At 43.2% G+C, this 15,698-nt stretch overlaps 1 protein-coding gene across 2 annotated transcripts in view; it reads right to left on the reverse strand.

Annotated features, from left to right (window-relative positions):
* Nucleotides 1-11,800: 11,800 nt before the first annotated feature.
* Nucleotides 11,801-15,698, reverse strand: part of zmynd19 (zinc finger, MYND-type containing 19) — a 30,977-nt gene continuing 27,079 nt past the window's right edge. For both annotated transcript variants that reach the window (XM_079605813.1, XM_079605814.1), the window contains one exon: nucleotides 11,801-13,292. In XM_079605813.1, coding sequence (XP_079461939.1) covers nucleotides 13,149-13,292 — 144 coding nt within the window. In that variant the 3' untranslated portion in view covers nucleotides 11,801-13,148. The remainder of the gene's footprint in view (nucleotides 13,293-15,698) is intronic.

A 15,698-nucleotide genomic window follows, 5' to 3' on the forward strand; every position in this document is an offset into this window, starting at 1 on the left:
AGGGTTTTAGATGCTGCTTTGGATGCGACTAGCTTGGTTAACTCTTAACATTGTTCGGTTCCGGTTGTAGAGGGACATTCATCCCACTCAGTGACGCAAACACTGAGAATCCTGTTGAAAGTGCCTATAGTTATTGGCAATTCTATTACACGGAACATGAAAATAGAGACACAAACCACCATAGTCACATGTTAGCCAGGAGCCAGAGTGCATTACATCAAAGCAAATGTAAAAATACTGGCTAAATTTAAATTGTAAACTGAAGAGCTTGTTTATTAAGCGTGCAGGGCAACCACCCATAATAGCATTACAATAATCTAGCCTTGATATCATGAACGCATTAACTAATATATATATATATATATATATATATATATATATATATATATATATATATATATATATATATATATATATATATATATATATATATATATATATATAAGATGAAAAAATGTGGTTTTACAGATGCTAGACACGTGACTTTTAAACGAAAGATTGGTATCAAAGAGCACAGCCAGGTTCCTAACCGACGACAAGACTTGAGAGCGGCCATCAAGTGTTAGACAGTATTCTAGATTATTACATAGTTTAGAAGTTTTTTGTCCAATAATTAGAATCTCTGTTTTTTCTGAATTAAGTAGTAGGAAGTTGCTAAATTTCATAAGTATAACAGTAAAAACTAATGTCATGCTTCCTAATGATTTCTCCCAAGGGTAGCATGTACAGGGTGAAAAGCAACAGTCCTAGTACTGAGCCTTGAGGTACTCTATACTGAACTTGTGATAGATACAGTATGACATCTCTTCATGTACTGCTACAGACTAATAATGGTCAGATAAGTATGATTTAAACCATGCTAATGCAATTCCACTAATGCCAACATAATTTTCGAGTCTATTCAAAAGAATGTTGTGGTTTATGGTATCAAATGCAGCACTAAGATCGAGTAACACTAATAGCGAGATACAACCATGATCAGATGATAACTCTGATAATACAACCATTTCTTTCAAAAAAAAAAGAAAAAAAAAGAAAGGGAACATAGTTGTGAGGATACTGCCTTTTCTAGTATATTTGACAGAAAGGGTAGATTTGAGATCAGCCTGTAATTGACTACATCTCTAGGATCAAGTTGTGTTTTTTTAATAAGAGGTTTAAATATAGCCAGCTTAACATGTTTCTGTTTTCAGTTGAAAAAGACTTGGTTACTAACGTAACCTCTGTTCCCTGAGATAAGGGAACGAGTATTGCGTAGCTATACACTATGTGGAAACTCCTTTTCTCCGAATACTGAAGCCTTTTATATAATAACACAGTGCTACTGCACAGCCAGCATAGTGCTGAGACTAACTTGCAAGCTATTGGCTGGACAGTGGTAACTGCACAAACCTATGGCAGAGCGCCATAACTGCGCGAACCAATCGGTGCGAAGCCCGCCATGCTGAGCGCAGAGCCCACCAGAATAGGTGGGAAATCTGCCTATTAAAGACGCTTGATTTTGCCATGGATTCAGGTTTATCGACTGAAGCGATGAACGCCAAGTCGTGTGCGCCATAGCATGGCCGTATACGAGATCCCTTATCTCAGGGAACCGAGTTTACGTTAGTAACCGAGTCGTTCCCTTTCAAACAGTCAGTCGTATTGCGTAGCTATACACTATGGGGAACCAATCCAATCACGCCATGCTATGATAAGCGCAACGACATGTTCTAATACCCAAGTTTGGACACTTGCCTTTGACATGATGATGGCAAAAAATAACTAATTATGATGTGCCCGGGTCAATCACACAGAAAGAATATGTGCTCGCAGTGCAGGGACTTCCAAGTTATAAAACCTGGCGAAGGTTGACGGCGAGGCTGGCTGCCGTACATATATCACCAATAGATTTATACTCCACTGGACCATGCCCAGGAAGAGGCCATGCCCCAAGTGGAGTGAGCTCTAATGCCTATGGGGCATTGCAGGCCCATAGAGGCGTATGCTAAAGCGATAGCATCCACCAGCCATTGTGATAATATCTGCTTTGTGACCAGAAGCCCTTTGGTGCGACCACCGAAGCTCACAAAGAGCTGCTCCGATTGTCTACAATGGGCGGAGCGCTCAACATATATCCTCAGAGCCTGGACCGGGCAGAGTAGGTGTAATTGCTGCTCGTCTTCCAATGTCGGAAGAGCAGAGAGCGTGATTACTTGTGCTTTCAAAGTGAAAGCACTTTGGGCACATAGCCGTGTCTTGGTTTAAGGATGACTTCATAGTCGCCGTTGATAGGTCCCAGGAGGGCACCGTATGGGGGCGTGGAGGGTAAAGCCTTCTTGCTCCCTTTAGGAAGCGGACAATCATGTCACTTTTCCCTATTGACTGGCCAGCCACCGGTGCATGGAAGGCTGCGATGGTTGCCACGTAGACCTTGAGTGTGGATGGAGTATGGTCTGCATTCAGCAGCTCTTGGAGAAACGAAAGTATCAGTGATACTTCACACGAGACCAGCCAGAGAACACAGACTATTTAAGAGCATAGAGGTGTCTTGTAGCAGAGCTCTAACCTCGCTGATTTTGCTTAAGACACTCGCTGGGAGGCCCACTAGCTCCCGTCGAGGGGCCACACATGGAGGCCCATTGTTTGGAACGGGGGTGCCACATTGTCCTGTTCGCCTGGGAAAGAAGGTCTTTCCTCAGGGGTATTGGCCATGGGGCTGCTGTGAGCAGCTGAATCAACTCGGGGAACCAAGGTTGGGTCCGCCAGAGAGGGACCACTAGTAGGACTGAATGTCTGCCCTCCCGGATCCTTTTTATGACCTGAGGGAGGAGCGTGACTGGAGGAAAAGCATTTAGGGGAAGGCTGGGCCATTCGTGGGCCATACCTGCTCTTCGAGAAAAATATTGGGAAATGAGAATTGTCTTCGGAGGCGAAGAGGTTGACCTCTGCCCTCCCGAAAACGTTCCAGACAATTTGAACTGTTTGGGGATGGCAGGTCCATTCAATGGAAAATGAATCAATTAAAAACTTAAGCTAGACAATGACTTTCTTCTAGAGCTGCTGTACAGCCTAAACGATCTTCATGGCATGTGAAAAATCTTCTGAGTATTCACTCTAATTGCCAGTTCAGGTGTGGCTGAAGGCTACAGTTCGTCCGGTCAGAACAATAATGTCTCACTCAGGTTATATTCCAAATCGTGGGTTTATTAAAGGTGCATAGATGTGTGGTTCTGTGAATACAGAATACAGATATAAATATAGATATAAACATATATAAACCACTAAACAATATCAATAAAACTTATTTGGTAAAATGCTGATGAATATAGAGGTAAAATATAACACAATACAATCTTTGTGATGGAATACTTGAAATGTGTGTGCGCTAACGCTGTACACGAGCTGTGCACGAGCTGTGCATGCGAGCATGGCTACTGCTGCATGTGCGTGCGGTCGAACCAAGATGTAAGCAACTATGAGCGCATGCGCGCGCCCTGACATACAACCGTGCATTAGTGATTATTAGGAATAAATATAACTAATACTGACAACGAATGACATAAGTATACATTGAATTGCAGTAATGTCAGAGCAGCAGAATATAATTAAGTTAACAACATTAAATGTAAACACATACAGGTGGATTAGCGTTCGCTGAGAATGTCCAATACTTACAGTGTGATGCACGCACACGAACGTTCGATAAAACCTCCTCCGATTTGGGCTAATACCCTATATTTCACTCTACAAACTATATACAATATCCAGCCGATCTCCTTTTCCCTTTAGCATCTGTCTATTCTCTTCTCCGTAAACTTCGCGAACTCCGGTGGAAAGTGTGGAATAGTCCATTTCTCGCTGAATGACAGGGGTGACTGGGACAGTCCATGTGTCAAAGGGGAACACTTTCTACAGCCGCCCCCAAATTCACATTGTGAATTTGCCAACTTTAAGTGTCTTCGCTACATTAGGGTTTACAGCTAGTCGGGAAGAGAGGGCAGACAAATAATCTTTGTTACAGGTCGGGTGTAAGTTTTGCCGTTAACCTGTATTTCCGCAGATCTGACTCTCTTGTCCAACCCAGGAAAGACCTGAACAATTCTCCCTACAGGCCAAAGAGTGCGGGGCAGTTGTTGGTCCAAGATCATGACCGTGTCACCGACTTGCAGGTCATCTTTTTCAGTCTTCCATTTCTGTCGGATCTGGAGGTTGGGTAGATAGTGCCGGATAAAGTGCCTCCAAAAGTGGTCAGCCAAGAGCTGGCTATGTCTCCACCTCTTACGGCTCAGGAGTTCAGAGTCTTGGTATACCACTTGCGGTAATGAGGCATCTCGCCGCCCCATCAACAAGATGTTAGGAGTTACTGGATCTGGATCCGCAATGTCCGAAGAGGTGTAGCCAATGGGTTTGGAGTTGAGAATTCCTTCTACTTCTATGAAGACAGTTCTCAGCACTTCTTCTGTAACTGTCTGGTTGCCAATGGTGACGTGAAGTGCAGCCTTTAAAGAACGAATTTCTCTCTCCCAACATCCACCGAAATGGGGTGAACTGGGTGGATTAAAGAGGAATCGGATCTGTTGGCTGGCGAGTTGGGCTTGAAGCTCAGGATGAAGGGCGCTGAATGACTCTCTCAGTTCCCTTTCTCCTCCTTTAAAGTTGGTGCCTTGGTCGGACAGAAGCTCAAAGGGTTTACCACGTCTGGAGATGAATCGTCGTAAAGCCATCAAGAAGGAATCTGTGTCGATGCTGGTGAGTATGTCAATGTGGACTGCACGGGAAGTCATGCATTTGAAGATGATTCCCCATCTTTTTTCATTCCTGCGTCCCACCTTTATAGTGTAAGGTCCAAAGCAATCCGTACCTGTTGAGTAGAAGACAGGTTGATGGATCCTCAATCTGGCAGGTGGGAGGTCCGCCATTCTTGGTGGATGTGGTTGTCCCCGCCATTTCTGACACTCTACACATTGTCGTTGGTGGTTTCTGACTGCAGCCCGTCCCCGTATCACCCAGTATTTCCTCCGAAGTTCAGCAAACACCCTATCTGGTCTTGGGTGATGTAGCCGATCATCATGGTCTTTGATGAACAGTTTGGTAGTCGGATGAGACGAGTCGAGGACAATAGGATGTATCGTATCTTCCTCTAGCTGGCTGATCTGACGGAGACGACCGCCAACTCGTATGAGTTTGGTGTCCTCATCAAATTCCGGGGCTAAGCACAGTAAGCGGCTATTTCTAGGCAAGGATTTACCTGCTCTGAGGAAGGACAGTTCATCTGGGAATGAGTCAGTTTGGCTCTGACGAAGCACTGCAAGTTCTGCCTCTTTGTAGTCATCTGCTGTTGAGATATCAGTGGCCGCCCCGTTGACCTGCAGGGTGTAAGCCTTCAGTAGCTCTGGAAGTGTATGGTATTTCTGTGGATCAAGAGTAGGTGGAGTGGAGATTGATAGACCAATGAAGATTGGCTTTCTCAGTTCACTGTCCTGATCAATGGTCGTAAATGATGGCATCTCTGGCCAGTGGTCAGTTGTCTGTGTGAGGAACTTTGGCCCCTTATTCCATCTGCTTTCCTGGCCTATGTCACAGAGCAGTTTTCCCTTTGTGATGTCATCTGCAGGGTTCTCCTTTGATGGCACGTATCTCCAGTTATCAGACTCCGTGAGTTCCTGGATTTCTGCCACTCTGGTGCCTACGAAAACTTTAAAACGACATGAGTGTGACAGCAGCCAGGTAAGGACAGTTGTGGAGTCAGACCACAGAGTAACACTGTGGATGGGCAAAGTTAGCTCTGTCTTCAGAACTTTTGCGAGTTGTGCACCTGTGAGTGCTGCACATAACTCCAACCGTGGAATGGATTGCTGCTTTTTCGGGGCTACCCGAGATCTACCAGTTATAAAGGCTACTTCCACTCTACCTTCAGGGTTTTCAGTTCGTAAGTAGGCCACAGAACCGTAGGCTCGCTCTGAAGCGTCGCAGAAAATGTGGATCTGCCTCATGCTGGTGGGTTGATCCAGTTCTTTACTGCAGTAAGCCCTCGGCAAAACAACGTGCTGTAAACCATCCAGTTCACTCTCCCATGCTCTCCACAAGTTCAACAGGTTCTCAGGCAGACGGGGATCGTCCCACTCTCTTTTTTTATCCCATAACTTCTGTACGATCACCTTGGCACGTGTTGTGGAAGGCACAATATAGCCTATGGGGTCATACTGGCTAGCGAGGATATGGTATATGCTCCGCATAGTTGGAAGTGGGTGGTCTGCCCGACGCTGCTTATAGGAGAGAGTGTCTGATGAGCAATTCCAGTGTAACCCAAGAGTTGACTCTTGTGCATCTTGATGACCTTCGCTGAGCCACTGGATGCTGCTTTGAGATTGAGCATCAGCTGGCAGGTGGCTGATGACTGATGGATCATTGCTCGCCCACTGTCTTAGGTCAAAGCCTCCGGAACTTAAGAGGCTGCGGAGTCTGTCTACAAGACCTTTTGCTGTCTCACTTGAGGTGAAGCTCTGAAGGCAGTTGTCAACATAAAAGGATTTCTCTACTGAGAACTGTGTCTCTTCAGACTCACCGTGGTCCAGGACGTGCTTCTGTAGAGCGTATGTTGCGCAGCAAGGACTGCACGTTGTTCCGAATGGAAGTACTTGCCATTCATCTACGTCTGGTACCTTGTCTCTCTGGAGATTTCTCCAAATGAATCTCAGTAGTGGTTTGTCCACAGGCAAAAGGCGTACCTGGTGGAACATCCCACGAATGTCAATATTAAAGGCGATGGAATGTTCTCTGAATCGCAGAAGAACTGACAGAAGAGAAGGACTGAGTGGTGGACCAGGGAGCAAGTACTTGTTCAGGTTGTGGCCTTGGTAGGTAAACGAACAGTTGAAGACAACCCTTTTCTTCCCATTATGCTCCACCAAATGATGTGGAATGTACCAGCTCTCTTTGGAACAGTCCACCTGCTCAGGAGTGAGTTTTGTGATGTAGCCAGCTTGCTGTAGTCTGACTATCTCCTCTTGGTAGGCTGCCGCTTGATCAGGATTCTTGTTCAGCCGATTCTCTATTCCCCTTAATTGTGGCAGGACAGCTTCTTTGGGTGCATGTCGACATGGCATATCTTTGGCACGTAGAAGAGGGGTCGCATAGCGCTGGATTTTGTTAACATCCACTCTCACAGTTTTGTCTTGGAGAAGTTGGATGGACTCTTGGTCTTGTCTAGACCTTGTCAGTACCTTCTCGTTTCGATATGGAAGAATGTCCATTTGCCACAGTTTCTCCACATTTGCATAGAGGTCGTTAGTGGGCCGTAAGCCGGTGAAAAGACATTGCTGTGGGGAAAGTCTGCTGGTTAGTTCTTGTGCTGGGCCCTGTAGTGTCCATCCTAGGCGTGTTCTCACAGCAGCAGGGCCACCAGGTGGACCCAGTCTGACTGGTTCTATGGGTGTGATGAGGTGAGGGCAGTCCGAACCAATGAGAACTACTGGTTTCACTTTGTAAAGGTGCTGTAGTGGCAGGCCTGCAAGGTGCTTGTACTTCTTCTGGAGTACCTTGACGGGATGCGTGTGCTCTGATAAACCCAGGCCGTTGGCTGAGAATGCGCTCCGTATCCGGAAAGCCTTACGGGGGTTAGCCACTGAAGACACAGTGAAGGTCACCGCCGCCCCATGAAGGGTTTGTGTATCTTGCCTGACTGTACGGAGGACCAAGTCCTCTGGCTGTCCCTTCAGATTCAACTTCTGCACTGCTTCATGTAGGATAATGGTCCGCTCTGACCCATCATCGAGAATTGCATATGCCTCCATGGATTTGTTGCCATTTCGGAGCAGAACTTTAGCCACCTTCAGTAGAATTTTATTGTCGCAGGTTGGACGATCCACATACAATACTGCACTGGCTGGAATCGATTCTTCTGTGACTCTGCTCTGGTCATTTACATCATGTAAGGCCAGCAAGTGCTTTCTGTTACAAGATGGACAGAGGGCTTTCAGTGTGCAATTGGCAGCATGATGACCACGCCCACAGCGCCAGCATCTATTTTGGCATTTAATCAAATTCACCTTCTGCTCTTTGTTGAGCAACTTAAAGTTCTCACAGCCGTTCAGAAAATGTCTGTTGTTGTCGCAGTATGGACAGTAAACATTCATCCCTTCTCTCTTAGCAGCAGTTGGTTTGGGTGGATAAACTGGTGATGCTGGGCTGGCCTTCGGTTTCTCTGTACCAAGGAGGATGGTAGTAGGTTTGCGGGGCTGCCTAGAGTCTCTCCTCAGCTCCCTCCTCGGCACCGTCGAAACTCTAGACTGACTGGTATAGTCAGTGTGGTCATCCTGAACTTGTAGCTCGTACTCAAGCCAGTTCGCAAAGTCCAATAATGTGGGGATAGTGACATGAAGAGGATGTGTGTACCTCTTAAAACTTGATCTGAGATCATGTGGCAGTTTGCTCATCAGTCTGGACACATGTGATCCACACTCCAACTCGACATTGCCTTTCTGACCTAGCTGTTCCAACATACTGACCAGGGAACGCACTTGGAGTCCGAACATGCGAAAGGTTTTCACATCTCCACTGCGAATGTTTGGTCCATCCATCAGATCTGCAATGCGTTGTAAAGCTAGCTGATGGGGCTGGCCATACATTTTATTGAGGGCTCTCATGGTGTTTGTAAAAGGAAAGCTTGAGTTACTGTATGAGTCTGCCACAAGTAGGGCTTCCTCCAACTTAAGATGGTCAGTGAGGATCTGAAACTTGAATCGCTCTGTTGCATCCTCAGGCAAAATGTTCTCCAATGCTATTCTCAGTCTAGAAAACTCTCTAGGATCAGGAGCTGTTAGGAAAGGAATGGTTGGAGCAGGGCCTCTGTACATTTTCTCCTGCATTGATGAAGGCTGATAATACGCTTGTCTGTGTCCTGGATGCGGAGGTGGCATACGCTCGTATGCTCGGGTCTCGAACTCTGATTGATGAGCTGGAATGTGTTGGGAGGAATGAGAGTACCTGGGTTGAGGTGGGTCACTGTAACATACTTGTGGTGGTACTCTATCACGTATTGAGGAGGAAATGTCCAGGTTTCTGAAATCCTCAGCTAATCCAGGGCGCTCATCCATTGTAGCTGGGCACAGTTCTCTCATGGCCGTAGGCGGCGTTGGTGGGTTTGTCCGTGGTGTTGGAGTAGGACGGAATCGTTGTGGAGTATCAGGGCTCACCACTGGAGAGAAGGGACACGGAGATAGCACTGATAAAGTCACTGGCCTGGAGGGGGCTCCCCTTTCTACCTTTAGACTTTGAAGTTCCTGATGTAACATGGCATTCTGTTGTCGCATCTCCTGTAATGCTGAAATGATCTCTGGAAGCTGGCTGGTTTGTAGCCGCAAGTCAGCGTTCTCGCGTTTCATCACCTGCAGCATGGCTGTAGGCTCTACTTCCTCTTCTCCTCGTCCATCGGATCTTTCGCTTTGCCATTCATCTCTCAGTGTCCACTTATCATAATCTAACTCTTGACTGATAGGAGAAGTCGATCGGGTCTGTCCTACCACACTTGGTAACTGGACTCTGCTATGGCTGAAGTCTGGGAGTGGCTGTTGATGTGGCAATGGCTCACCAAGCTCATAATCCGCTAAATGACTCGGTGGTGTGATCTGTCTTCGTGGACGCACGACAGGCACTTCTCTCTCAGGTTGAGACATCTCTGTAGCAATTCACCGATCCGGCTCGAAGGACCATGAAAAATCTTCTGAGTATTCACTCTAATTGCCAGTTCAGGTGTGGCTGAAGGCTACAGTTCGTCCGGTCAGAACAATAATGTCTCACTCAGGTTATATTCCAAATCGTGGGTTTATTAAAGGTGCATAGATGTGTGGTTCTGTGAATACAGAATACAGATATAAATATAGATATAAACATATATAAACCACTAAACAATATCAATAAAACTTATTTGGTAAAATGCTGATGAATATAGAGGTAAAATATAACACAATACAATCTTTGTGATGGAATACTTGAAATGTGTGTGCGCTAACGCTGTACACGAGCTGTGCACGAGCTGTGCATGCGAGCATGGCTACTGCTGCATGTGCGTGCGGTCGAACCAAGATGTAAGCAACTATGAGCGCATGCGCGCGCCCTGACATACAACCGTGCATTAGTGATTATTAGGAATAAATATAACTAATACTGACAACGAATGACATAAGTATACATTGAATTGCAGTAATGTCAGAGCAGCAGAATATAATTAAGTTAACAACATTAAATGTAAACACATACAGGTGGATTAGCGTTTGCTGAGAATGTCCAATACTTACAGTGTGATGCACGCACACGAACGTTCGATAAAACCTCCTCCGATTTGGGCTAATACCCTATATTTCACTCTACAAACTATATACAATATCCAGCCGATCTCCTTTTCCCTTTAGCATCTGTCTATTCTCTTCTCCGTAAACTTCGCGAACTCCGGTGGAAAGTGTGGAATAGTCCATTTCTCGCTGAATGACAGGGGTGACTGGGACAGTCCATGTGTCAAAGGGGAACACTTTCTACAGCATGTATTTCCTATTATCACTGTAAAGCTGCTTTAAAACAATCTTTTTCGTAAAAAGCGCTATATAGATGGAGGTGACTTGACTAAAAAAAACATGATTTTTTTTTTTACTCAACTGTGGTAAAGCCATTTCTCAAAATAGAAGTCATTCGGGTTCGGAAACGTCATTACAAGGTAATATATCATCAAACCAAGTAACATTTATTTTATAAAAAATAACACAGGAACAGAAGATTAAAGGTGCTGCGTGTAATTTTTTCACTGTACTCAACTCAAGCATATAAAAATACCATAATTTTGCAGATATTTAGGAAACATGCTAATTTTACGTACTCGTTTCTCTGAAAAACAATGCTACAGTCAGTAATTTTACTTTGAAATGTGCTTTCCGTGTTGGAATGTTCGTTTTTGTTTTGGTCTTTGTGATTCTACCCACTGCCAGTTTACCCATTAGTATTTCGACACTCCAGGTTGACACCAACCTAAAAAGCATCCATCTAAAAATCTCCTTGAACGGAAGAATATTAAAACATGGATAAATCAACTCATCAACTGAAGTCCCCTCACCTCCCATTGTCACTTCCGATCGGTCCTCCTGTTGCGTGTCCTTAATCTAGCAACCTGTATGAGCGCCGAGTCTGAGGAGAGGGGGTGGGGTCAACCCTCTCCAATATTTTGAATTTGGACTGCAGTACCCATTTCAACAACTAGCTGTCAATATTACATACTGCACCTTTAAATTTAAAATGACAAAAAAAAAAGTGATAAATGAAGTGGTAACACTTTAGAATAAATTCCTTAGTTAACAACCTTAGTTAACATGAACTAAGAATCAAAAATACTTCTACAGCATTTATTAATCTTAGTTAATATTGATTTCAACATTTACTTATACATTATTAAAATCAAAGGATGTATTTGTTAACATTAGTTAATGCAGTGAACTAACATGAACAAACAACAGCTGGATTTATGAACTAACATTAACAAAGATCAACAGATACTGTAACAAATGTATTGCTCATTGTTAGTTAATACATTAACTAATGAACCTTATTGTAAAGTGTCAACAATGAAGTCTAAATATTTTTTATGTCCTCAATTTCACCATCCTGTAGGTGCTTTTAAAGCTTGATTTTGACTCATATCAAAATTATTCAAATTGTGCAGAATGCAAACATCCTAACAATATAGCCCAAATTCTTGGTTCAACAGAAATAAATTGAAGGACGTGTTCCTCATAAGAGAACATGATATGGGCAAAACAGACACTTTGCAACCAAATTAACCTTTACACATTTGAGATTTTTTATTTCATTAATTTTATTCTTATATTTTACAGTGACAAGAGATGGTCAGTTATCACAAACTTTGTCCATTCACATATTTATGCATTTTAATGTTTGTATGGTAATAGCTTAGAAAAAATAAAAAGACCAGACACCAACCTTCCCCAGACTCCCATTTCTCAGAAAAGAACAAGAATCAAAGTGAGGATATTCAGTGCACAGTGTTCAACCCCAACCAGATAAATTATTCGGAATACGAACACAGACAAACGTCACATGTATGCATCTATTATACATGCTTATTTGTGTGTGCGCGTCAGTTTGGTTGAGTTGCCCTTGACGTAAGAGGAAGACACGCTTGGAACTTGTGTGCACATATTTTTGTATCAAGATGAGAAATTTCTAAAAAGTAAAAATTCATAAGTTAAACTCATTTTGACAAAGATTTTAAGACAAACAAGACTAATCATTGAATGACTGGGACCCAAATGAAAATGTTAGACAACATGAATCAGAGTCAACTTTCCATGTGGGTTTTCAAGTTTTTCCCAGGACATCCCTCTAAACTGAGTGCTTGTTATGGTAAGTAAAACTAAACATGACATGAGTGGGAAGAGTAAATAGGATTGTAATGCATTTCAAAAACAGGTAGACAGGAAAAGTGACACTGCCTCCCAAAGAAGGCCTATTCCCCGACACCACCCCCCAAAAATTCCCATAAAGCAAAAAACAAAACAAACAAAAAACACATTCAACCACTTCAACCATGTCCTTCAGTCAAAAATGGCATTACACACACAATACTGGTGGTGTGATTTTGCACAGCTATCAACTGTATACTTGTAGAAGTTATGGCAGGTGAGTGACTGTGCTTGGTTATGTGCACAAGAAGTCCAACCGGGAGAAGAGGAGGAGGAAGGGTAGTACAGTGAGGAGGTCCGTATTCCATCCCATCATCAGTTGTACAGCAGTTTTGTCCCTCGGCGGCTAATACTTCATGACAGAAGGGTGGATGGAACAAGCGAGCGCATGACTGTCAATACTCAAATGCAGTCCATAGAGAAAGAGTTATGACGGCATGGTGTTTTTCTTCATCTAACGAATCCATAGCAGCAGGTGGAGCTTTTAAGACCTCCCTCTCAACAACAAAAAAACTCCATTTCCCATAATCCCCATAGGCAAGTTGTGGAGATGTGAAAGTTCTGGGAAGTATGTTTTTCCCCCAATAGGCCCATCCAACTCACCAAAACTGTCCCCAAGCCTACCAGTGAGTTTTTGCATTTCAACTCCAGTCTCGCCCCACACCCCGTTTCCCTTGCTTTTCAAACAGGGATTGAGGGGGATCATCGCTCGGGCTCAGACTCCAGCGCCAGAACCCGTTTACGCTCACGGCACTGCTTCTTATGGGCCGGCCAATCCCTCTGTTGACACTGTGAGCCGCAGTAGCGTGCCACCTGGCATCTGCCGCAGATGTTGAACTCCCTCAGCTGGAAAGGTACACAGATAAAGACAAGATACTGTCAACTAAAATAAACGAGTCAATCAAATAAACAAAAAAGTTAACGTGTTGAAATGACAATTATTTAAAAATCATATGGGTCCATTTAGCTTTTTAAAGGGGTGGTTGAGTATGATTTCACTTTTCTAACTTTAGTTAGTGTGAAATGTTGCTGTTTGAGCATAAACAACACGCTCAAAGTTCAAAGCAAGGGAAGATATTTGCTTTTAAAGAAAAGGACTACAACAAAGGGCTGGTAGGGACTACACGACATTCCTCCTGGGTTAGTGACATCACCAACCCTAAAATGTACATAAACCCCACCCCCGGGAACACTCAGTCCATGTTGAGAAGAGGAAAAGTTGTTGTCAGCTCAAACTTTAGCATCCATCTTTTCACATGCAATATAAAGTCACTCTGTGTGCATCTCACAACAGTTCCTATACGAGTGATTTATAGATTACCATGACAGAATATCCTAATTGAAGATAGTTAACTCCACATCAGCAACATAAATTCATCAACTAACCATTCAGAGACGTCCTGTTGCTTCTACATGTTGTCACTTCTTGAGTCTCTCCATCTTTGTCTGACTCCGCTTTAACATTAAAGGCAGAACAGTTTCTGTCATTTTAGTGTGTCTGCGTGAGGTAATCGCAGCTGCTAACACACAGGAGCTCTTGAAACCCCGCCCTCTGTGCAGCTCATTTGCATTTAAAGGGCCAAGCACAAAACTGTGCATTTTTGCAAACTTTAACATGCTATATAAAAATATCTGTGGGGTATTTTGTGCTAAAACTTCACACACACACTCTGGGGACATCAGAGATTTATTTTACATCTTGTGATCAGGGCATTTTACCACCCCTTTAAGTGTGTAATGTCCACATGGAGCACAACTCCATTCACTACGGTGGGATTGTTCATAGTTGAAGTTCAACAACTGACTAGTCAAATTAAATAGACTAGTATATCTAAAAAATAAAAAAAGTTACATTTGTTTTAGCCTTTAGTTTGATTGCTTCCCCTCCCCCTGCTGTATTGCATTATCACTGTATTGTTTTATTCAGAACCACGGTGAATTTGCATTTGTGTGTGTTTTTGTTGGTGGTGATTGAGGAGATTCCCCCTTCTATGTAAAGCGCTTTGAGTGTCCAGAAAGGCGCTATATAAATGTAATGAATTATTAATTCATGAATTATTGTTGACCCCTGTTGCTTGGTAAATAACGCAGCAAATTTATAGTGTTACTCGCCACACTTATATTTTGGTTGAGCCTTTGTTTTTGTTTTCAATAACGGCACTTGCGTCTATCTGCTGCGAATGTACTATAAATGTTTTAAAGTACGTGGGAGTCCATATCTGCTTAAGCAGAGCAGAAATGAGATATACAGTACATTCTCTCTGCTTGCAATCCATCAGTGACACTTGTCAGCAAAGTGAGTGAGAACCCAAACTTATCAAATCATTCAAAATAGCACTTCACTCAATTCCATGATTTAGTACAATTGTGTTCATACCAGCAACGAACTGTAGCGGAGTTCACATGAACCATACCCCAGACTACCCTTTTTAGATGGATCCCAGGTACAGTTTACGGGTGCAAACCAGAATTCAGAAAACAGCTTTCACATTATCCAAACACACCAAAGTCTGATGTCAATCAAACCCCAGTGCTAGTGCGAAAGCACCTTTAATATTTTGCACGAAAGTATTGTGGGGTAGCAGGGCGTGGTCGAGAGCCGAGTGCTAATGAGCGTCACATGCTTGCCACACAAGTCTTGAGTCATCAGAACACAGCTTTGTGTTAAAAAAAAAACACCACCTTTGAGACATTTCAATCAAATCATCTAATAAGAGCAATTACTATTATCAGTGCTATGAGTGCTATACTTATTCTTTACAATTCTATTACACTATTTTTCACAAATAAAGTAATTGTTTAAAAATATATGAATATGTGAATAAAAAGGAAGTAAACACTACCCTTCGTTTCCATTACCCTTCAAATTGCAGAAATTGAAATTGCGAATTGAAAATACGCTTAATGGAAACGTAATTTTCGCAAAAACTCCCATTTATCGCAAAAAAGTTTACGCTCATATGAAGTGGTTTTTCAGGCAAAACTGCAATGGAAACCGTTTTTGCACATTTAAAGTCACCTGAAGTAATGACGCGGTATGTTTGGACAGAATACGAGACAGAGTTCTTTATTAAATTCATAAAAGACGAAAGAATTATAGGAATACTGAATTTTAAACCTCAAAGAAATGCCACAACCAAGACCTCTAAGCAGAAATGAGGGAGAAACACCTCATACAGTAGGCTATATGTGCCGCTCACCGTATAAGTGTCTTTCCTTACCATTAATTCTTGGATAACACGATTATCTCCT

The sequence above is a fragment of the Phoxinus phoxinus genome (assembly GCF_949152265.1).
Source record: "Phoxinus phoxinus genome assembly, chromosome: 3".
Taxonomy (NCBI): Eukaryota; Metazoa; Chordata; class Actinopteri; order Cypriniformes; family Leuciscidae; genus Phoxinus; species Phoxinus phoxinus.